Source organism: Anopheles funestus, chromosome 2RL (genome assembly GCF_943734845.2).
Source record: "Anopheles funestus chromosome 2RL, idAnoFuneDA-416_04, whole genome shotgun sequence".
NCBI classification, from domain to species: domain Eukaryota; kingdom Metazoa; phylum Arthropoda; class Insecta; order Diptera; family Culicidae; genus Anopheles; species Anopheles funestus.
This window is the reverse complement of record NC_064598.1, coordinates 38,885,546-38,911,322: the sequence shown is the minus strand read 5'-3', so window position 1 is coordinate 38,911,322 and position 25,777 is coordinate 38,885,546. Positions and strand designations below refer to the sequence as shown.

The following is a 25,777-nucleotide window of genomic DNA, read 5'->3' as shown; positions in this document are numbered from 1 at the left end:
CTAGACTCTTCAATAGACTACAGCGTAGTATCAGTACATCGGTGAAACCATGTACTCTAAAACACCCATCATACACGTATGTTTTTCGCGCTTTTATCTCAATCCTGTCCGTTCATTCAGAGTGTGATGGGAGAAACATTAAAGAACAAAGGAAAACATCTGGCGCTAGCTTTCGCATTGCTAGCTGCCGTGGAAAAGTTGCCAAATTCGTAGCACATGCTTCAATGAACCAGATCAAAGCGGACTCAACCACAAGCCCGGGCGGTTGGTTAATTATAGACGCTTGTAAAAGTTAAATTGAACGTGTTTTTAATCGATCAGGAATGTTTTTTTTTGTGCTTGCGCTTTGCTATGGTTTTGTGCAATGAGGTTTCTGTGAACTGTGCTCCAGTTGCTGTGGGAAGATGTTATCGACAGCAATGTACAGTTTAAGCGTGTAATACGTGTGTATAGAAATAAATTCCAAACGTCCTGCTCACGGTAATGATTACTCTAACTCGCTGTCCTTCATTGTTGTTGCCTTACACTAACCTATAGCCATGCTGAATGGAGCAACCAACTCCTTAACGCCTCCATTCGAACCATTGACATTGTTGACGTGGAGGCCGAAAGGTGGGTGCTCCGAAACCTCCACGACAAGGTGACAAACAGGTTACGATAAATAGAACGAATGCATTGATTTTCTTGCCTATTCTTGTCCCCACCCTAACCCTCCGTTTTTCCGGATTCCATTCCCGCTGCTACCCGACCGGCTCAATGCAATAAGGGGAGCTTCATTTGCATGGCGACGTACAAGAAAAGTGTGAACGGTGTTTCGCCGAAGGACAACGGCTTGGAACTGCTTGAGGGTGATATATTAAACCTGGGGTACTTTCTTTTGAAATATGCTTGATTAACGTTTGCCTTCCCACACCGGGGCGGGGGTAGGATCGACATCGTACACCCTTTGGCAAAAAACACCCACCGTCAGTTTTTCCCAATGTGCAGTACCAGCGTTGGACGACCGCAGGGCCATATTGGGTTACACCGAGCCACCGACGTGATACATTTGTGCAGCTCCGGATTTTAGCTAGCGTATATCTCACAAACAGCTTCTGGCACGCTGACTGGAACACGGCTGAAGGAACACTAGACAGATGGGGTTGTACTCGAGAAGGGAGGGAGAGGGACTGGATGTGTTGAGCCCCAAAGAAAACCGGGAGGTGCTATTTCTTTGTTTCCGCTGCAGCAGCTGTACGCCTTTTTCCTAGGAACCGATTCACTTCCGCACACCTTAAACACTCACTACTTCCTGCGGTATCGCAGTGTGCACACTTTCTTCCACTGTGGAATGATTTTTAAGAGCCTGTTCTGGTTGTTTATGCACATGAAAATGAAAGGAAAGAACAAACACAATTGCTTCGATTTAGTGCTCCAGAGTCGAGGCAACAACAGCAACAACAACAACAACAAAAAACACTTCGCTGATGCGACGCTTGACGCAAACGGCACCAGATGGCGCTCGGTGAAGGGAAAACACTCTTTTCACACTAGCTTTCTCTCTGCCTATCTCACGTGCTGCGTTTGCCCACACCATGTACACTTCTACTCTCCGCGCACACACACATACATGCACAAACACACATGTAAAGCTTCACATTTCCATCTCATTCTCTCTCTCTCCCTCGCTCTCTCTCTCTCTCTCTCTCTCTCGCTATTTTCATTTTACGTTATCAGACTCGTACGTCAAAATGTGCTGGCTGTGCGGTACCGATGACGACGACCAAGCATCAAAAAGCCTCACCAGCGCACACAAACACACCCACGCAACCCACACAGGCACACGGTGGTGCACCGAGACACAACAGGGAACTTGGTGGACTGACTATGGTTGCGTTGTTTTCCACCCTTCGGTAGGCAACTTTTCTTTTGACGAAGCGAACCGTTTTTGTTGTCGAGCTCGCACACACACACACGCGCGCGCCGTGCTCACAATTTTCCTTCTTCTCACAAACAGCGCACTTCTCTCCCGCTCGCGCCCGCACAAGGGCCAGGTTACGCGAGCTCAGGGCCCATCGGTGGTTGCTCCATTTCCGCTGATAAAAGGGATAGAACGTACACAGTAAAAGGGAGCTTATGATGTGAGGGAGTAGGCCTTGCCCGCTTACTCAATGCCACCCGATTTTCGCTTTTTGTTCAACCACACTGCTGTGCCACACACTGTTACATGGGAGCAACAAAAAAAACGAGGAATTCATTTGATGGTGCAAGGGAAAAAATATGGGACATTGTGGGTTGTTCTTTTTTCTTTCTTTTTTTTTGTATGGAAAATGTTGAAAATGGGCGATCTGTGCTGTGGGGTTTTAATATTAATTAGAGAGTGTGCACACGAAATGCCACCAATAAAGGTGTTGGTTTATATCCGATGATTTTCTTCCTTTGTTAACGCACTCTGTTACCCTGCCCTTTCACGAATGCAACAGCAAGAGAAAAAAAAGCTTTCACACTTCAATTGAGTTATTTATGTAAATTGCATCTGCACCGAACCATTAACCGATGGGAATGGAGTGCTTCAATCACTCAAATCAAATTAAGGTAATTAAATTTTACAGAAACTACGCGCACTCAGCCCTCTGATGTGGCTTTCCCTTGCACTTTTGCTGAGAATGGGAGTTATCATGGCTGATATGGTGACGGATGCAAATGGCGATAATGAAAATCATGGTGGGTGGGTGGGGCGCTATTGGGTTCTATCATCTTTCACTTTTCCTGCTGACGATGCAACCAGCCGTGGTCACACGTTGCACAAAAACGCTACATTTCACAACCCCCCATTTGCTTCCACATTGTGGACACGTTGGGTAAGATTTTTCCACCTGCAACGTAACGCAAGTGGGTAAAATTTTCCTTCACGTGTATCTTTCACTTTGATGTTTTTTTTTTGCATTTCACTTCACTGCACTCCGCTGTAAGAACAATTGCTACAATTGCTACACATTCTTCACTATTCCAACCTTTTGAGCTTGATTAAACTCCTTTTATTCTTTTGAAGTTGGATTTTTTTTTCTTTTTTGACTTTTTTTTCAATGGCACACGCGAGCTCAAACACGTTCGAACGGCTTGGCTTCTGGAAATCGAATGAACGGACTGGCCGTTTCGGTAGGAATAATTTTTTCACCCGAATCACCTTTTTCCCGCACACACACAACCACACTGAACGATGGTTCATTTCGTTTGGAAAAGCACACTAAAACACACAAATTTAATGGTTCATCTCTTACACACGCACACCACTGTACCGATAGCACGTGCAGCACTGATTATGAGCCGACGGGTTTTTGTTTGGGTCATGACGATAGCATGGCGGGCGTTGCGGAAAAATTCAACCGGCTGTTGTAAACGCTAGCTGTCAAACCACGGAATTGTATACACAAATGAAGCGACGTCGGTGGGAGGTGGGTTATGTCTAGTTTGTAAACAGTGGGAACTCATTCGTAAAGTGAGTGACTCGATGTCAGTGAGTACGTCCAAGCGGTGAAACATTAGGCGTCTCCATGAAATGCTTCAAAGCTTTGAGGCACCAGGCGCCTCCATTGAATTATTTCATGTGGATGTTTTTAAATATATAATTCGAATTGTAATAAAGTTTTTGAAAAATTTTTTTTATGTAAAAGTATTTGTTTTTCAAATGAAATATTTCAAATCGCTTATAACTCTGATAATAAAATAATATGAACAGTTGAGCTGGATGAAATATTTCATCGAAAGCTTGGTGATTTGGTTTTCATACAGTGGGACCATTTCGAAACACTTGGAAAGCTTTCACAATTATGTTATGGTTGCAGTTTATCTTGCCATAATACTTACATGATGTCCCCTAGTTTCAGTCTTGTTTGAATTAATGCACAGCTTTTATGGTCACTGGTGGTCACTGCTCGCCTTCGCCTCGGTGACACCCGCGGTGTATTGAGACCATCGGGAGGTTCCAGCTGCAGGTTAAGATTGTTCCCTAGGCGCACCATCGGGGATGAGCCCCGTCGCCGTGTCGACATATGTCGACCTCCTACACTTCCAATCATCTGTGGATTACAGGAAAAAAAAGCATTTGTTGTACAGTCTCTTGTAAAATAGTTAATTAAAATAAAAGAAAAACAAAAAATCAAAACAACGTTAAAAGTAAAACAGGTTCAAAACAAAGCAATCGGTACACAAAACATTAAACCTGCACGATCTTTCTTACCGAAAGCTCGTACACCTTCAACCAGTGTCATTGTAATTAATTGAGTTTGCAATGGCGACATACACACCGCTGATGCATTTAAGCTTAAGAAGCGTTTCGTTGTTTTAATGAGGTTGCAGAAATTGCAACGATCGTTCACGCTGCTGCCTCTGGTGATGGTGCTGATTCTGTTGCATACATTCTAATGCAGGTGGTAGAATAAAAGAGCCATTGCAAAATTTTCAGCCCCCTTTTCTATGGACGCGTTGATGGCTGTGGCGTCTCCAAAGGAAAATGGTGCAAGAATGGAGCGATGAACTTTCAATAAGTACACGACACGGCCAAAGGATGCTATTGAGCGTTGGTAGGGAAACGAAGCACACTGAAAACAGCGCACAGAAGTGTAACATCTTGCCAGCCGTACCAAGAACCGTGCGCCAATATGGAAGATGCGAACCTAAAAGCCGGTTGATCCCTTGCAGCATTTTTCATCTACGACGCGGACTGTGTCGCACCGTGCAGAAGAAAGCGAAACAACTACCTTTAGATTTTTCCTGCCGGTTCTGGTGCAAAGAAATGGTATAAGCATGCTTTCAGTGAGTACGTCCGTTAGGATGGTAACGAACAAAAAAAACTACCTGTCGGCCATCGTCTGTACACAGTAAGGTGGTTCCTCTAATAAGTAGAAGGAAAGCTGAAGAGAGAATTTTCTTTCGGCGTGAAAAATAGTCCATGTAACCCTCCTACCATTGCATCGTGTTCCGTGTTTCCATTGAGTCCATGTTCAGCTATTCTTCGCTATCAGTCACCGGCAGCGATATACTTTTTTTTAGTACTATTTCCGCATCGTTTCCACTTCCTGTGCGCCATCCGAAGCAAACACATTATGCGCTTCGGAAATGGAAAACACACGCGAGGAAAAACAACGAGGAATCGAGGGCGCTAGACGAAAAGAAGTGCAGAAAAAATTGATCCAATAAGGACAGGAAACCTGTTGGATGGCTGCTGATACCACCCGTGTGCCCGTCAGCAACGCTTCATAAATCTATCAACGGGTGCATTTTCTTTGGATTTTATATACTTTTCTCGGTGCACACAAGCACCATTCTGTGTACAGTGGTTCGAAAGATTTCCTCGCCCAAACGTTATAACTCTGCCCGCACCACTAAAAACTCCCGGATGTAACACTAATTGTCGGTAATGGGAAAGTTTTACGACGCCACCGCACAAAACCGTACCGAAACCGTTTTCGTGGCCCCGGTTTGCTAATGCACCACAACGAACGGAAGCGTAATGTGCCAACATTCACTGTAACGTCTCGTACAGTCGTAAAAATGGTAATCGATGAGCGTCGCCAAACGTTGGCTGCATTGCGAATAGCAACCCACGGTTACGATTTGCTTTCAATGCAGTTTGATGCTATTTTTGCCACCTCGCTTTGTTTGAGCGTTTCAGATTCGAACGTTTCTTGGGTGAATTTCGGTAAGGATTCGGTGTGAATAAAGATATCGACTGGGTGAAACGAGAATTACGTGAGAAGCACGCCTGCGGAATTTCGATGAAGGTAAGCATCATTGGAAATCAATTGAATGGAATTTGAAGTGGAATGCAGAGCAGATGTTGTAGTTGGGTAATGTTTGCTGCTTGTGCTATTGCTGTACCAGAATTGTACTATCAAATGGACTATTTTTTTATTTTTCACAAAGCAACATTGCAGCATATCATTTTTTATTTTTTTATTTTTTAAGCTTATCTTTTTTGAGTAAAAAGAAACGTATTTCAACAAATTTGCAATAAAATATTTCACTTTATAACATTTGCTAAATTTTCCAAACAAAAAGCTAAGGCTATAGCCTTAAGAGATTTTCAAATTTATAGATTTTTTTTATTTTTTTATTATTTTTTATTCTTTTTTTATTTAAAGGTATATTTGAGTGAAAATAAACTTATGTCAACAAATTTTGCATTACAATGAATTAATTTATAAATTTTGCTAAATTTTCAAAAAAATAATGCTAAAGCCTTAATTGTTTTTATTTTTTTGTTATTTTTTAATCTTTTTTTTATTTAAATCATTATTTGAGTGGAAAGGAACGTATTTGAACAAATTTGCATCAAAATACATTAGTTTATAAAGTTTACTAAATTTCCAAAAAAAAAAGCCAAAGCTATAGCCTTAGGAGAGGCTATGAACTATTTATGTTAACAACATCTTTTACAAAAAGTACATGAAATTTCAATTGCAGAAGAATGAAAACGATTTCTATTCAATCTATAACATATTTGCGGATTTTGCTTATTGATTTGATATTAATTTCCTTGCGCTGAATGTATACTTGATTACCCAAGCGAAAAGTATTGAAAATATATACATACATATATGAGATACACTTTTTATCATATTCTTTCTTGTTCTTTCTTCTTGTTCTCCAGTATGCAAGATCTTCGAAGAATCAAACATTTGACTGATACTGATTAGTGTTTAATCTTCGAAATCGCATTTCATATAAAAATACTCAAATAATTCACTGTACCAAGAAGGTACTACTATCTGTGGCAATATTAAAAATAATGCCAAACACCTGGAAATTTCAGATAAAGTAGAATATATTGTGTAGGCAGAAAAAAAGGATTCTCATTGGCAAAGAGAAACTTCAAACCTGTTATGAGGCATGGATTTCTGATATTAACTCCATAGGACATCCTCAAACGTAGCTGTGACACTACAAACTTATTTTCTTTGACAAGTTGTCACGACGATCAATAATGGAGTTGCATCAAATATTCATAGTTCCAATATTCTCCCCAATGTAGTGTGTAGCTACAAAACCGATGGGCTATTGCAAGACTTGAAAAAAATTTAATTCTTCGTAGAAAAAATAATTGATACATTTCTGCTAACGACTTCTCAACGTCCTAACCAACACAACGTTAACCAAGCAAAGGATAATAGAAAAACAGTCTTATCACTTGCTTCTAAAATTTGCAATTTTGCATACGGTTGACGAGAACAGGGAAAAAACGTGGATAAGCATCAAAAGAATACCTTCTATTAAAGGAGAAGATTGAAATTTAAACACATGCACTCATGAACACTACCCGCCTTCACATTTGCAACTACTTCTTACACTCGGAATGGTGCTTGCAAGAGTAGCAATGCCTTTTTTTTAAATGCTCTCTAACGTTGAAAACAGTTTCAATACGCTCCACTTTTCCCTAACTAATATTCATCCGGTTCCGCATGGATGCCCGCGAGACGTTTCCCGTCTGGACGACGGTGAATGACAGGTGTTTATGGTTAGCAACGTGGTGTGTGTGAGTTCTTTTTTTTACATAATGCCACGATGAAATGCACTTTTGCCGAGCGAGAGAACCCCTCGGGAAACAGGGAATGGGGCAACACTTGCAAAACGATGGAAATGCTGTGTACGCCGGAAAAGTTCTCGAACTTACAACTGCACAACCGAACCGAAGTACACAAGGTACGTATTCTTGATATGCAGTTGCACTCAAAAAACTTTCCCATCATCATCATCAGCATAACGTACGTAACAAGCAGTAGCGTTTCGTAGCTGCAATGATATTAAATATTCAGAAATCAGCTATCAGAACAGTGTGACATATAGCGAAAATAGAACACGAAAAAAATGTAGAACTACGGTTCACAACGGTACAAATGTCAATTAAAAGCGCAGGAAAGTTTTTGCACCATTTCTTTGAAAATCACTCACAACGCGTTGTTGTTGTCGTTCGGCAATAGTTATCGCTGTTTGATGTTGTCACATTGCATTGCGTATCACCCGAGTCGGGTCTTGCGAGGTTGATGTGTGTGCTGGTTGGTGGTTGTTTTTATTGCTTTGTAAGAAGTTTTGTTTTCGCTTTGCTACACTTTCCCACAAGTGTCATTCCTTCGTTAATCTACTCCATGTATAATTTAACAAGCATCAGACGTAGAATGCCAAAAAAAAAACACGGACCGAAACCTGTCCTCAAACGAACCCAACGGGTGTAGGAATTCAATTGTCTATGGTCTGGGGAGTTAAAATAAACGAGCTCGGGGACACATGCCGGTAAAACCGCTGACAGGACGATCTAGCCATGGGCACATTTTTAGGACACTCAGAACCGGGCCGGCCATCCGGCTGGGATAAGTACTGTGGATAATGGGAGGAAGGGGTGGGGGAGAGTAAAGAAGAGAAAGAAAGAGGGAGAAAAAAACACGCAAAACACTAGGCGTGCAATACTCACCTTTAGCTAGTGCCGTGCGTGCTTCGTAAGTTGCTCAAACAGTGTCAACTGATCCCTTGGTAGTCGAACATCATTTCAGGCTGAAAAGGAAAACGTCACGTAACAAGGATTAATGTACGGTTTGTAAAGCGTAGCACAAGCAATGATCGGCATATACAGAATGATGACAGTACGGTAGCAAAAGCAATTATTCTTTTCATAAATAAATCTACAGTTTCAATGTTTTAAAAATTCAGTACAAAAATATATCTTGTCCAGTGTGCAGTAAAATTTCTTCATTAAATCCTGCATTCTTTGTGCTTATTGCTATGGAAAAAAAGAGTTCCGTTTCTACCGTGCGCAATTGTTCGCGTTCTGTAGAAACCCAAACAATAAGACACCATTTACCGATCTGTCTCGTCACATAACCGCGACAAACGCATCCAGACTAAGGGGGAAAAAGACTCTTTAAGTCGTGTATGGCTCGCTACCTGGTGAGACTGAACTGACTGAAATATTTAAAACTGAAAGAGTTTTTTTTTCAATTGTTGATGATTCTCTTTTGGGTTCAGGTTCGAATTTTTATTGAAGTATATTATAAAAAAACTACATTCTTTTCTACAGGCATTTCGAGGTGAAAGTCTATACTAAAACTAAATAAAAAATAATTTTGATTGTTCTTTCCATTATTTGTCTCTAAATCTTATTTTCTACAGCACAGTCTGTATCCATTTTGATAATTTTTTTATCCATCTGATAATTTAGTATACAAAAAAAACTAGAAGAACAGCTAATGAGCAGATGCTTGATTACTTTCAAATCTAGAAATTGTTTATGGTTATTAAATCAAATGGTATAGTACAAGTGAACAACCATAAAAGGGAATTCTGCTACTGCATATGCATGTAAGTACATCTTTCCGTTTTTTCTGGCCAAGTCTGTAACCGAGAACATAGCTCAGTTAAAATGATAGCAGAAAACACAAAGTAACTAAACCCGTTGGTGTCACATATCGAATCCTGCTGCTGTTGTGTTGCAGTGAAAATGGAAAAGCCTTCCCCAACAAGGATATTGCAGCATACCGTAACCGGTTGCTATGCTATACCAGCTTCAACTACGTGTTGCAGCTGCAATTATTGCTCTCGGATGCACACGTAGCGAGCTGAGAGGATACGTCGTATCTCCCAGGTTGGGTTGGTACGTTTATATCACCCATCCCAGGGAGAGAGCGAGATATTAAGCACGGTAACGGTGCGGAAGGAACCAGTGTGGAACTTTATTACGGTGTAATTGAAATGTTATAGACGAAACACCAACCCGGGTAGCAAATTACAACCAACGCACCGTAGTGGACGCATCACCAGCAACAGGCAAACCCTGCTGTTGCCTGGACACTGTAGGTAGGGAAAATTCAAAAACTCACTGAAGTGTGCGCTGGTTGTGGTGGTTAGTGGTTTTGAGGGTTTGTTACAGGGCACAGCAACAAAAGTGCAATATGCCGGAACATTGCAAGCTAGGGCACTCGAGGGCACTATTATATTTGCATTTGTTTGTTGGCTTTCTATTGGCAGTTCATACATGCAAGCAACCGCAGCGAAAATCCGGCTAATTTGTCTATGCTGACTGTGTTGCCATAAGTGTATGCTGGAAGTGGTTTTGTGTTGTGGCAACCACAACAAATCACACTGCGTGCAAATGATAAGAAAAGTCTACCATGTTGGTGTGTAAAAATTTATCTCGCAGCAATGGTATAATTCATTTCAGCTTTAGAATAATTATTCCATTACAAATAACGAATAATTTCCCAACATTTCGTTTCTTATTTGCCTAAGGGAACTACTACCTTAACATTATATTGCCGTACTATACTTTCAGTTCAAACACCACCAGACCCCATCCCATCCGAACCATTTGCAAATTCAATTAGTAAAGAATTAAAAGCACAGTGAACGCAGCACATTTTATCTTGCCGAACACGAAATCGATTGACCACTTTTCCGTTTTACAAACATACCACTTCAACCGACTACTTTTACCAAAATCCTGCCCCCAAAAAAAAGGGTTCAATTTCGTCCTTCTTGCACGTCTTTTCCTGATTCAATGTCCAGGAAGTGAACAAAAGTGATACACAATCAGCGCGGCAGAATACCGATCAACCACGCGCAAACCCTTCCATAGGCGACCGAACGCAAGGGACCATAGACTACGAGAATGATGCTGGCCGGTGGATGTGTCTTTCCGAAAGATTATACAAAATTCATCATCCATTCTGGTGCGTTCGTTGTGCCTTCCGGGCACGTTTGCCCATCGAACGGTTTCGTGCCAGGTTTCTAAGCTTAGCGATTAATTTCCGTCCAATATAGTACATAAAATGTGACATAAAACACACATACAGGCTCGGAGTAGCAACTCTTTGAGTACGAAGGAATCTTCATTGAGATATTTTGTATCTCAATCATTTATATCACAAAGAATGTAATTTAATATAATGGTGGATGTGATAAGGGTTTGATTTGTTGTTTGAAGCGAGCAGTTGTGTTTGTTACGCGTAAATAAAGGTAAATAGAATCAACAAAATGAGTTCTACTAAGCGCATTTAATCGTACTAATGCCTTGAGCTTGAACATTCTTCTTTTCTTCTACTACATCAACTCGATAACAATGTTCTAACATCGTTATATTAGTAAATATGTTTTACTTGTAATTTAATAGAATTATCTGGCTTCGAACCATCTTAAAATGCACTTTATTCATCTCAGAATATATTTTAACACTAGAACTACCGGACCAGTCATTTTGACTGGTACACTTCATTTTAATCACATTATTTTTTAAGGTTAAACAATCCTACGGTAGTTGAAACATGAATTTTACATACACATTCTATAGTACGATCTCCAATAAATCATAAAATATAATTGAACTCCTCGAAATTGTTTAAAAATTAACCAAGAATGAAAAACGCTTCAAACGCTCGGTAGTTCTAATGTTAAGGTATTTTTGGCTAAGGGGCAAAGAATAGATTCTTCTTGAGGGAAGGAATAAATATTAAATCTCTTGTATAAAGTACTTAAGTAAAAATATCTTGCTGACCTACGTAAGTCCAAAGTATCCATAAATCAATGGATTCAAATATAGCTTTCTAACCACCAAATAAATAATCCCAAATCACAAAAACACCACGGCCATTTCAAGTTCTGTACGTTGGATTTTTTTGTTTGAGAACTCCCAACTGGCATCGCCACACAATTATGTTCCCATGTGATCTAGAATCGTTATCAAAAAGCACCCGGAGACGGCCCACGCCACTAATGGTGAGTAATGATATAAATTACTGTTTACCGCATGCAAACAACATTATTATTATTTTCCTCTTGGATTGATTTAAACATGTCATCAAGAACGATTGATGACGTTTCATGCTAGTGCCGGTACGAAAGGTATGTGTCGCCCCGGAGGCGTTCCGGTCGTACATTTGCCGTACTATGCTTGGCATCCCCCGGAATGGGGAACAGGGTCTGTTGGAAAACGTCATTGGACGCTGTTCAACCCATTGATAGTCGATTGGCATGAGGCATCGATCACGGCTACGTTCGTTAGTGAGATGTCTAAGAGAAATGACAGAATGGAGTCACTTTACACCATTTATTATTGTTTTATTCATTTAAAGAGGTTTACAAAAAACCGAAGCGTATTTGCTATTTCTCATGTTTGCCTTTTTTTCTACCAGAGTTCAAAGAGATACACATTTTTTCCTTATTGGAATACAGGTGTTAGTGGGTATTCAGTTTTATAGCATGAGAAAAAGTTACATATTTCTGTTTCTAGCTGACGGGCTGACGGGTTTCCTCATCCTTTGTTGAGGATTTAAGGAAAATTCATATCCTCAATTTGGATTATTTTCATGAAGATTTGAACGCATGACCATCCGTGAAGAAACCAACATGCAGATCCGCAGGGTCATGAAGCAGCACCATTAGTATGAAGTTAGATATGCAATATAAGTTGCAGTTATACCAAATCATTTCGCCATAACTGTCATTATATTGCTCGATATGTTTATCGACAAGATACCTGGGAAGTAATTTGGTTCGCGATAGGTATCAATGATTAGAAGGTTTGTTCAACAAGGTTTGTTCCTCACAGTTCCCAATGATGGATCTTTTCTTTTTTACGAGTTCAAAAACATGTTTTCCTTCCGGTTATTTTCCATAAGATTTCTGATTAGGAAAGCCGCGGCCGTCTGGAGTCGGCCTAAAACCCAAAAACCAAGATAAATAACAATACTCATACGTTACCCTAGAAAGGCAAGCGAATTCATTTCGGTATATTTAAAAGCATTTTTTCAGGCATGAATGTATTCCTACAAGCGCGACTAAAGGTACATGCGCCACCAAAGTCCTAGAAATAGACACCAAACTAAAGCCAGAAATGGACACACAATGAAACATAAATTATGCCAATCTGAGCTTCTTCCATTTCCCACGCAAGACTAATAGAATTCCTAGAACACGGATGTGCTTCAGCTTCCGATAGGCTGTACGAAGTGGAGAAATAGTTTTCCATTCCACTAGACCTTCTATCTCAGACAGTGAACTGGAAGTGGAACAGACGACAACACTCACCGGAATCCGGAGACAAACCGTCCCCTTTGCCGACGGCATGATGGATTTTAATTAGTGTGCGTGTAGTGTATAATACGTCCAGGATCTTAAGACGACATTCCCCATTTGTTACCGCACTCAATTAGGATCCGTTCCGTCTCGATGGGAACGATCCCCTCTCAACACGGTTGTTTTCATCTCACGACGGATACGGAGAATGTTACGGAAGTGATAAGTCATTCCGGTAGAGCGAACCAAGGATCCATCATGTTTTTGGTGGTTGAAATGCAAACCGCTCGTACCGGCCAAACACTATTCCTGGGTGGAGATGGAGGGCGTGAAGCTGAAATCAAGTGTTAATAGCATTTACCAAAAGTTTCAACCTGATGTCATCCTTGTTGCCCTCCGGATGGTTTAGGTCGCTTGGCAAGCATATCGGAACTAATTACAAGCATGACAGATCGAATAAAACTGTGGAACGTGTTTGGAGGGAGCTGAAATTTAATTTAGCTTTTGGCCAATCCGAACCGAAGTTGGTTCAGTAAAGCATACCAAGAAGTAGACTTACATGCTGATAGTAGCTTTTAGTGGGAACTACTTAGCAACGATTGAAAAATGGAAATTCCATGCACTGGAAGAATACTCTAATGGATCGTCTTCCCTTTAGGTTCGAGGTAATTATGTTAACTTCATCTTCATATCCCCCGAAATGGGTTACAGGCCATGAGCAAAAGGATATCCGGCAACGGCAGTCTAAAAACGCCAACTGAATAGGTAAATGCATTCATATTACCATAATCCGATGATCTGTTCACTGGACGTACGTTTCCAATGCCTTCTGTCAGTTCGCTTTTGTAAGAAATAATCAAAAACTCCATCCTCGTACGTTCGTTTCGAAGCCACCACTCAGCCAGACAGACACCGTATTGTGACCGTTCTGACAGCAGATAAAATGGATGGCTTGGTGAGTGACGGTTGCCAATTCCAGGTGTCCAATATATGGGACTGCAAAATTGAAATGCAGTCACGTCACGTCCGGTACCAAGTCGATACACGCACACACACATGCCAGACGTAGAGGAGACAGCAGTTGGAAGAAGAGTACAGATGAAGGTGTACTACATTTAGCATGCGTGTGCAAAACCTCCGATAGTAACTGCTTGTTGTTTAGGCATTAGGTTTTCATTCGCCGTGACTATTATTTGCTGAATGAAGCTGAAAGCTTTTACGAATTGTTTCGATGTTTCACTATTACTTGCCTCTTTTCGTTTGCACCAAACAACTTCAAGTCGTTCACACTGTCCAGTCCAGATGAAGGTGTGAAACACTGATAGCATAAGCTAGCCCAATGGAAAAGGATTAAACGTTTGATTCGAAACTCCAATCGAAAGGGAACTTTCTATTTTTTTTTTACTACCGGTTTCTCTACTCTTTCAGTGCAGCATCCTGTACCGAACGGAACTGATAAAGTTCTTAATCCTTTACACAAACCATGCTGCTAACAAGTACGAACAGACGCAGCCACGTACACTATGCTGCATTCAGCTGAGATCTGCATCCTACCAAGCGCCGTACGAGGAAATCGAATTGTTTACTTGACTGCATGGTAAAATGGGTTTAATTAGTGTAACTTTTACATTAGCATGCCAAACCTCTAAGCGTACGATACTGCAAGCAGTACGGAAACAGAGCGTGAAAAAATCGACTACAGATCATGCCAATTGCATTTCAAGTTTTCAATTAGCTTTGTACAACAGCTGTTTAATCTTCCCCCCCCCCCCCCCACACTGCTATGCAACTTCTCCCAAGGATGAGGTTGTATTCTGGTTCGTTAAGCACCGTTTCGTAATCACTTGTGCCGTTAAATATACGGAAGCAACTAGCGAATAAAATTTTGCCCTTTACTTGTTTACAGTATATTCACGAACTATCTTTAATTTTGATTTTATCTTTCCTCGAAAAACCCAAAACCAAAACAATTTAATCTGATGCTTCAGCCACCTTTGCTCTGCCGTACCGTTAGCAAAGAGAGACAAGAAGGAAGGCTTTAGGAAGAACGAACAAGTGGAAACTTTTCATATTAAACTTATTCAATTTCGGCTATCAAAAGGTGGTACAACCGATCTGTGATTTCAAATTCGCATCCCAAGGTTACGTCGATTTCTACAAACATTGCGCCATAGAGGATGAAAAGGGGTTTTGCAATTGGCCCAAAATTTGTGGTACGCAGTGAACCGAAGAAGCACTAGAGTCATCCCATTGGAAAGCTTTTACGTCGCTTTTGTTTTGTTTGTTGGTTGTGTGAATGTTTGCGTAAGGGTTTGAAACAATCGATAAATAAAACACACATTACGTACATTCAACAGGGGTAAAGATGGAGTTGATCATTTCATGCAACTTTCGGTTTACTTTTCATTCAACTTTAGGCTTCTTTAGGAACTCTTGAAAATCCATGGAAATAGTACTGCTATCCTAGCTTACTAAATAAACACCTTAAGCTCAGCTTTACTTGACGAAAGTAGCTCCAGCTTTTCTGTACCAAAAACCAAAAATGCTGTCGCTGATTTAAGGCACACATTAATTAAAGCATTCGTTTGTAGCCAAATGTTGAATGATTTCCCATGTTTCAAGGAATGGAAAAGAACAGCAAACAACCAAAAAGCATAGATCAAATGATTTTCCACCAACAAGCTGACCACGGATGGTATGAGGACAACGTTTGCTCGCTCGTTGCAACAAAAAAATAAAATCGTCTGTTTTCACTCTGCACGATACTAAAGCGATTACATTTTCTCACCTCCTTCCTTTTACCGCGACACGAACGACAAATCTGCCTGCACGAATCAATTCCGGAAACTGTTTGCCTGCAATGGGTCCCCTGTTTGCCGGGGGGTGAAAAAAAAGCTTGTGAAAATCTCCGGAAGCAACCCTGGCGTGTGTATGTGTGTGTGCAATTTGTTTCGCAAAATAGACACCCGCTGAGTGATAGCTTGATGAACTCAGCACGTTTTTTCTCGGTGTGTGTGTGTGTGTGTGTGTGTGTGTGTGTAGAGCAATCATAGGGGAAGTGTTTAGTCTTTCAAAAGACTAAACAGCATACATCCAACTAGAAATACACCCACACAGTTTTGAGTTTTTCTTTTTTATTTCAGGCAGCTTTAACATGTCGAACTTGTCACTCCATTTACTGGATTGAAGATTGCACATTTAACCACAAAAATCTGTCACAGAAATTTCAAATATTATTCGACGAATTGATAGCGTAAAGCGAAAGGACAACGACTGAATAATCAGTACTGCCATTTTCCAACAGATGTCGCTAAGCAGTATGAATTTCTAAGTATTAAAACAAATATCGACTTTTCAGTTTGAAAGTAGCTGATTTGATGGGGGTTTATATCTGTTTTAATTTCCATTTCCATTTATTTCAGGATTGAGCGCGTTTTCAACGAAAAGGTAGCTACAGTATATTCCTTTTTTAAAATTTTATTTTTAGTTTTTTTTGAGTTGAACATAACTTAAAATTCTGATTTGAAGGTACTTTTGCGGGACACTATGCATCAGGACAGTTGATAATGGAGTCTATTATACCTTCGAGAATATTTTTTAAGTGTGTTTTAGCGTCTTGGAGCCTTGAACGGATCAAGTGAAATGAAGTAATTTTGCTAGATCTTTTCATAGAAACTCTTTAAGGAATGACGGTCATTTAGCAAAACAGCTAGTCAAAGATTCGAGTAGGAGCACAAATCCTTCAATATATACTTCAATACTTCAACGGGCGCTACTATATTGCAAAAGGATAATATATTGCATACCTTGCGGCGTTAATATACTAAAGTACATACATCTAGCTTCAAACTTGATTTTAATTTAAAGCAATATCGCTAAGTTAAGCTATGGACCATCAGATCCATTTAACGGAAAATAATCAAAGCAGATTTGTTATTGTAAAAAACAAGATTCTATATTTACCTTACTTACTGTACCGTTCATAACAATTTATCATATTCAATTCATAAATTCTGTTCGATTAATAAACTCTCCTATTATAAGTCTGGCATACGCTTTCATCGCTTCAAAAACTTTGTCAAAGCTTCATTTAAATAATAGCTCATTGCTTCATAACCGTCCACACCTGTGCGGTACTCAAGCAAGAAAAACACAACGACTCGATTCACAGCACCATTCCACGTGGATGCCCATTTCCCGGTGAATTGTTATCTATCATTTGTCAAAAAAAAAGAGAAACCTGCCCTAGGCTACGGTACGAGGCAACAACGGTAGTCAAAATGTAGAGGCAGAAATCGTGCAGCACATAAGTGAACGAATAAATCAAAGCTTCTTAATTTTCAGCACCCAGCTGCCAACGGTTTGCAGCAACCGCCACCATGGAGAGTCGCTTCCTTCCATAAAGGGCTTCTTTATGTACAAATTTTTCCTGGGCACCAGGTCGGACGATCGAACAATGGCGGAGCAAGTAGGAAAAATTTGGGGCACCATTTTGCCATCCATATTAAGCTCGAGCGTGGTAGACAGAGAGAGAGAAGAAGGTTGCCATACCTTGTCCCACGTACCGGGGAAGGTACAACCATTCAGGAACGCGAACAGGTGGTTCATTTGCCACCCACTGAGCTGGAAAAGTGCTGCGGATTATGATGACAAATAAATATTATATGGAACCTTCGGCAACTTCGACGATACACAACGAGCGCTGAAGCTGGAAATCGGGAGTTTCAACGGGTATCAGCATTTTGTCACCATTAGCCTTCGTTATCGCTTTCGAAAACCGTTCCATCGTTCCCCTCCGTGCCACTGTGTTGTGTGCCCTTGAGCACCCCTTTGCCATATACCCCTTTAGCGATACTTAAGGGTTAGTAGGGAACTTGTTCGGGAGGGATGGGAGGAAAAAATATCCATCGCCCCATCATAAAGCCATCCCAGCTTGTCATATCGACGGGCTAAATGTGATTTTCGTGTTTTGTCACCTTCGTCGTAAGTTCCTCACCGATCTGAGGCTTATCGTCAAACCTCAAATCAATTCCTGTCCCGGGGATCATGGGTGTGTAGATTGGTTGAAGAAGCAAACCCCATAGCTCACACCAATGCGCGGCCCCCGATTATCTTTTGATAAATTAACCTCACCGGGCGCAGTAAGGATGACATCTTTTGACAAATCATTCAACCGGGGTTTTGGGGGAGAAATTTCAGGCATAGTCGGCTACAGTGTGGGGCTGTTAAAGTTGGATAACTTTTTAATAGCAATTTCTTCTGAAAGTTTTCCTAATTTATTGACTCTATCAGCTCGCGGCGGTTTTGTTTTGCTCGCTCACATACCAACGCGTAACATTTCTGATAACATTTGAGCTTTTCGGTCGGTGCCAACGAGCCGGGAAAGGTTTATTAAAATTATTGATTTTCCATTTTCTTTCTCGCGTAGTCTTGATGCATTTTCTTCACCTGATTGTGGGTTTCCTAAGTAGCCAATCGTAGCTAAGCGCATTGCAACTCAATAGTGGCTGTGGGCTTTATGGTCGTTTGCTTTTTCCATGACAAAGACAAGGGAAAAGCTTTGACAGATGGGACACTCTGCGGGGGTACTGATGATAACGATAGTTTAATTACGTTACCATCAGTGAGGGTGAATATTTCTTTTTTTGTCGTGCCATTCCTTTACACATGCCCGGTTGCATTTTCCCTGACGCTCGGGGTCATGGAATTGCGGCTGAGTTAATTCACTTCACCTCACAAATCACCGCCTCAATGGTTAATGCATGCAGGCCCCACAAATAATAGCCAGTGGCTTTCCTTTTTAATTACACTTTTTTTCGCTTTTAAATTAAAAAAGGCTACAATTTCCTTCACAAATAACTCATTTCAGTTGGAAAACAAAACAAACGTAATGTCTACCAGCACGCATCATCTGCAACCGGTTGATTGCGGCGTGCAAAATGGCAACAAATTATTTCTGCTCGATGCCACATGCAATCACTTAACCAGCGCTTATCGTTGGGGCCGGGTTCACTATCTGCACCATGGCATGGCAGCAAGGTGAAATGTTAATCGAGATTGCTCGTGACAGTTGCACATATTTTGTTTGCGACTTACATCGTGCTACATGCAAACGGAAAATGCTGCTGATCATAACCGACGTAGTGTGATAAAATCACCGGTAGTGGTGTCGTTTGTTTGACAAGAAGTTTTGCGATAATGCGATGCAGTTCGGTGAATGATTAAGCTTTGCCCCGGTGATGGAAGCAATTTTTGGTTTTTGGCTCAACGAGAATTAACTTTGAAGGGCATACTTATTCGCTGTGATGTAAAAGGTAGAAATGTAATTAAAAATTACGATTTTTCTTCAATTTGTTAACTTTTTTCTGTCCAGAAATTGCTATGGATTTCCAAGGAATCATTAAACTTTATTTAAAAAAAGATTCTAAATTCATTTACTTTACATTTACTTTCACTCACACTTTATGGAGCTTTTATCAGCTTCAAGGAAAATAATAATATTTACAAAATTTTATTCTTCATTTCTTCACCAATAAATTTTTAAAAATCGTCAAAATTATTCTCAAAACCATTTATTTTTTGAAACAAGACCAAAAACATAATTTTACATAATAACATAATATACATTAAAGTTATACACAAGTCTAACTATAAAATATGTTATAAAGACTTATTTACATTTTGATTTATTCTATTTGTTTATTTTTAATAAGCATATGAAACTGGTGCACCTAACCAAACAAAGGATCGCAAGCAATCATCGGCCAGACTGCACATTTGTTCATAATTAATTTTCATCTCACAACTCCTTGCGTATTAGGGAAGACACGGTAAAATTGGATCGTAAACAAAACTCTAGCATCAATCTGAGAAAAGTTTACTCCAGCTCAGTTCTAATACCAAAAGCAAATAAATGGATGAAGCAGCTTTTAAGACGGATATTCAAATGAAAGCATATTTTTCTATGAGCGTCATAGTGCATCGGAGTGACTTTGAGAGAGGTTTCATTTCAGAACCGGATGAAATACCTAACTCATGTTTACCACATCACAAAGAAAGGATGCCAACGGTTAAGTGCATTGTTGCCACGAGAATGAAAGACAATTTAATGCTCCTCCCCTATCAGACCGAGTGCAATAATGGAATTGAATAAAAATGTTGATTTTATAGCGATAAGCCTGTTGAAAGTGCACGACGGGCAATATAAAATACGGGCATCGGGTCAAGTCACATTTCAGCGCCGGAGAATTGTGCAGCCGTTAAACCGCACCGTTTGCAGTTTGCTGGAGAAGCAACATGGAAATCAAAATAATAGAAAAGTAATTCAATTATCGATGGCGATAGTGTGTTTTTTGCTTCACGAACGCACACACCAGTGGAAGCATCAAACAAATCGTTGGTCACGGTCGATTTGATCGGTTCATGCCTTCCAGATACGTTTACGAACTCGCGATGGAAAGGTTGAAAGGTGAAAAAATTAAACTTTTCCAACCAGTACGATACAAGCGCGGTGGACATGGTAGTGTTGGCCTATTCTTCTACCTTCTGCGGTGTGCTTAAAATAGCAAAACTGGAGTGGCGTGTGTAAACTATGGACATCCCGAAACCCGGTGCACTTGTGTAGTGCTGCGCGAAACGCAACCCGGAAGAGACAACATTAAATTGAATTTCCAACTTATTTAATAACATTAAATTGGATGGATAGTGGGTGGCCACAATTGAGATTTTTTGTTGTTGTAGTTGTTGCTTACTCTCAAACTAACCGAACCCATCAAACGTGGGATTTGTTCGCTCGTGCAATGGTTGATTATGAGTGCTACCGATCGCTATATGTGGTTCGCGGTTGTGACTTCAAATGCTATTTTCATGCATACTTTTTCACCTTTTCTATCCTAAATGGATTTGTGCATGAAATAGCCATTTATCGGTGGGCTGTGGATGCGAATGTTTCCATTTTGTTGGTTGTTGATAAACCACCAAACAATTATAATGCTTCTAGCGGGCTAACCAGAAACCACACAGGAACTGCAAAGTACCGCCAGGGTTTCGTGGCTTGATGGAAACCCTCCAATTTATACGATGGTAATTATTAGCTTTCCAATATGTTACTCATTTTTACACGCAACTAGTTTGTTTTACATCTTGCAACAAAATTGCGGAAACCGAAGTGGAACTGAAATTAAGACAACCAACCTAATCCCATGCCCAATTTGAATTGCTGTCGCTACGCATTAACAAACTTCCATTGCGCTTCGCTCTTATTACGCTTGCAAAACCACTTGACGTACATCGTATGCAAGCGAAACAAGGGTATGAAGCAAAAGCATTACATTCAGCTCAAAACACACTGTTATCCTTAAATTGGGTTCACTTCATCATTATCACGGTCGTCCGAAAACCTTACGCCCTTTTTTGCCCGATGAAGCCATGAAGAGTGGGATTAAAAAGCGGATAAACTTTTCTCATTTCATAAACACGACCGTTGACCGGTGAACGGACCACCCCCTAAACCCGTAATGTTGTATTCCACGGACTGCAAAACCTCGTGCGGCTGAAACGATGATGCCCTGGACTGGGATTTGCTTAATTACAATTTTATTACATTTTCCGTTTCCATTTATTGCCCTCCCCCCAAACACTCGCAACCAGTCATCTCGGCCAGTTAGGTTCAACGGTGGGACTGATTGCATCCACTAGCACGCATTGCAAATTGGCAAAGCGAAACGAACCTCATTCGGTCATCTGTTGCTTCCGTGTTTGCTCACTTGCAGGTTGGATGAAATGCGAAAATGTGATGTCTTGCTAAAATTGACATAATATATTGTAGCTCATTACAAGCGTTTTTACACTGCCCAACCCACCAAATGCCTGCCGTTGTCATAATCACATCCATCTAGGTCTTTAATGCAGGAGTCTTTCATGTTTGCTGACAAAGTGTGCTTTCGGCACATCAAACAGTAAACTTGAGAATGTTGTTTTCTTGCGACATCAACTTCATCATCCCTATTCCCTATTTCCCCTTCTTTCCTTATCCCATCTCCATCACCTTTTTAACGTTCGTTCTCTGCACTTAACCGCGAGCGATTAGCAGCAAAACGTCACTCCTGTCGCTGGTGACGTGAAAAGCCACTTGCGTCAAAGAGAACAGACAGCAACAACCTCACTATGGTTACACTGGAAAACCCCTCGATCGTAGTCAAAAGCTACTGTCACCTAATCCTTCGCCACCGTAAGCATGCGTCATGTTCACACGCTACGGGGAAATAAACAGCGTAAGCCTCTTGTGAAAGGAAAACAATTCAACGCCTGCATCGACGACTACGAGCCACTCTCGGACGTGCTTGATATTGGAGTGTTTGAAGTTTGATCCGGTCGCAATGGTTGGAGGGCCTCTTTCCGATCGTAAAGACATTGTTCGATTCAATATTAAAGGGATTTTATTTTTAGCTAACAAATATAATTCTAAGATAATAGCTGCTGATCAAAGCTAAGCTGTACGTTATCATGTCCCTTAGGTGGTGCACTTTCACCTAAGGCAATTATCATCCCAAGGAAAATGAATGTGTCTCTAATTGGTGGAATCTTACCATTCGCACCACATTAACTGCTGATAAGGTGAGGAATGGTGCTTAATATCTTCATTACAACCGCCACTAATCCGCTCGGGTACGCTGAAATTGAAATTCTATACGCGAATCACCTAACGAAAACGAAACTTAGACCAACGGACTTTGGGAAAGAAAGGGGAAAAACATACCAGCATAGTCCACCCACTCCGTGAGTGCTAATTAATAATGGAGTAAAGTCATGAACCTTACCCGTTACACTGCCAAGTTTGTGCCACACAAAACTACCATCTGCATCATCCGCGTGTCGTTATCCTTTGCCAGTTTATATCATGCCAGTGTGAGATTTTTTTTTACGAGCACTTCTCCCGACTTTATGATGTGCTCGGTGATTTTATTGGTTCAAGAGCAGACGGTGTTTACTTCGGGAACATTTCCAGCAAAGTGAAGGATACTCGCACAAAGACAAACATAAAACTTTTCTTCGTGAAATTTTTGCAAATTAAATGGTATTCAATGATTAAGAAAATGCGCATGATGCAGATTTGATATTACTTTTTTTTGGGAGAATGCTTTAAGTAGTGTAAAAGTAAAGTAGAAGACGTATAGAATATATAAATATTCCTTGATTTACATACCTTTAAGCGTTTTCGAGTACAAATCGCCTAAAAGTATGCAATTCTTTTTCAAAAAGCCTCTTTTCAATGATGCTGTTTTATACTTTACTTTAATTTTAAAGGAATTATAACATTTTTAAACTTGAACTCCCCTACAACTCCTGTACCACCTTTCAACCAAACCACAATTCATTGCATTAGGCTCCTTCAAATGCATTTATAATCGAGTGGACCTTACTACTAAGCAACATAATAATTCATCAATCATTGCCTAAATCCCCCCGGGGTGCTCAAATCCTACTGATTGGTACGTATGTTTCACATCAACAATTCACGGTACTCTATGTCAACTAGCATAAAACATTCATTTACCAAATATCACCATATCATCTAGCCTAGCTCGCACGGGTGTTTCGGGTGCGCTTTAACACACACTGCACCGATAAAGCATTCCGTTCGAGACACGAATCGATTCGAACCTTCCCCTGGCAAACGGCGGGATACATTGGCAAGAGTCAGCAGAACAGCATATTCCGTGTCAGCACACGGACTAGACACGATGGAAAACATGACACCTAGCAATGGCCAACGGCAGCACCAACAATAGCATCCTCATCATCATCATCATCATCATCACCATCATATACTCAAGTCGCTAGTCGCTTGTCGCATGTCAACAAATGTTGGTTGGCACCTCCTTCTAACACCGAAAATGGAAACACCCCCCGTATGCTATGGACTCGTTCGTCACCCTCGCGAGAAACTGGTCTCACCTCGAAACCGTTTCTTTTCCATCCGTCCCAGTCGACAAAGTACACGTTCGACTTTGTACGGCTAAGTGTACCCGTGGTCCGAAAACCGCCGAGAACGGGTGTTGGACATTTTTGTTTTTTTTTTGTTACCACAGAACCGTGAACCAACCGTTCACATCGGTACTGACGAAAGCTGACGCGCGTTAAACGGGACACTCTAGTGCTGTGTACACGGTACGATGCGTTCACTACGGTGACAGGGATTTCGTGTGTCCGCTTGTCAGAATGGTGCCAGCTTTCTGACCAAAAACAACCTGCCCACAAACGATTTCCAGTCGAATGGGTTTTGCTGGCTACGCTAGCTTCTCCGTACGCCTAAAGGTGTGTGACCCCACCAAAGTTCCGCTACCAGATCTTTCCCGTACACCGTGGTAAATGCAAATTTCCTTCCATCCCGGCAGGAGGGCAAATCTTGCCTACCCCAAAATCATCCCACAGGACACCATTTTCCATTGGTGTATTTTTATTCCGCTTCTTTTTACTAAGCGTGTGTATGTGTATGTTTTTGTGTTTATACTCATCCAAACATGCTTGCTAAAGACCCGATTTACGCATCCATCGTCATTCGGGGCGGATTACGTTTGCTGTCGGATTTTTTGGCCATCGCACAGAATGGCGCCATAAAGAGATTATTTTTATCATCGCGTACTGTTACGGCTACCGATGCTACTGCCACTGACAATGTGTCTATGTGCCTGCGTGTTTCGTATGTCCTTGCGAGCGGAGGTGGTTTTAGTCGCATTTCCAAAACCGGGAACCGTTGAATTAATTTTTCAACCATCCATCTGGACTGTGTGTGTGTGTGTGTGATGACCAGATGGTACCAGCCCGACAGTGGATCTGGCATTCGCGGTGCGCGATGACTTGTTAAGCTGCACGATTTAAACTCATTGACGATCGTTCGGCAGTGAAAATATTGCAATGGTGCGCGGTGGTTGGGAGTGAACGAACGGAGGACCTTATATTGCTGACAAGCGGCAAAAGCAATATGCAAAGCATGCTGGAATAAATTAAATCTCATTACGAACGAAACCCATAAAGCTCACCCCGGTTTTGCGATTGGTCAAAATGTCTGGAAAGCGAAGCTGCACGTTCCACGGTGAAAAGTTTCCACAATCGATTACTGACCAAAAACCATCAAATCGGATACCGTGAAGCATCGTGAATGTTTGAATGAATTTTTACTCATGTTCAACTTCATCGGCCACAACGGCTTCTGTGTGAAGTGGTATTCTAATTCTAAAATCTCATTATACATTGGAAACTCGTGGAAAAACTTTCAATCGTGAAATAATGCCATATAACTGGTGTTATGGTAATGGCGGCAACAGTTTCGATTGTGTTACAACTTTATTTTCCTTCATTTGTCTAGTTTCCGTTTTAATGTACAATAGCTGAGTGTGAACAAACATTCTTTGTATTAACGTTGTGTCTTTGTAACAATTTTTGAAAGAATGGAAAATTTTTTTCCCTAAACCAGTTCACAACAACACTTTTTGTTGTTTCAAAATAGCATCAACAAAAACACAATCGAGTGTCACAATGCATCCCTACCGTGACTGTGTATTGTAATCGTTTCTACATTTCTTTTTTTTTGTCCTTCTACAATTTACGAAGCACTTCTAACGCCTAACATCAACATCAATGGCCACTTTCAGTCACTTTTACAACGTTAAAACAACACAACACATACACACACATAGACATTGGCACTGGCAGCCGAATACCGATAAAAGGAAGGATA

General features: G+C 40.8%; 1 protein-coding gene across 24 annotated transcripts in view; it reads right to left on the bottom strand.

Annotated features, from left to right (window-relative positions):
* Positions 1-25,777, bottom strand: part of LOC125763851 (voltage-dependent calcium channel type A subunit alpha-1) — an 82,295-nt gene that overhangs the window by 44,957 nt on the left and 11,561 nt on the right. For 20 of the 24 annotated variants that reach the window (XR_007418410.1, XM_049427448.1, XM_049427441.1 and 17 more), the window contains exons 2-3: positions 8,447-8,526; positions 3,847-4,058 (exon numbers count right to left, since the gene is read on the bottom strand). Coding sequence is in view for 19 of the 24 variants with exons in the window: in XM_049427448.1 (XP_049283405.1) it covers positions 3,847-4,058 (212 nt within the window). In the remaining 5 variants the exon portion in view is untranslated. Of the gene's footprint in view, positions 1-964; positions 2,850-2,993; positions 3,210-3,846; positions 4,059-8,446; positions 8,527-25,777 lie in introns of those variants that run through there. The other 4 variants (XM_049427454.1, XM_049427456.1, XM_049427458.1 and 1 more) reach the window with 4 other exon arrangements.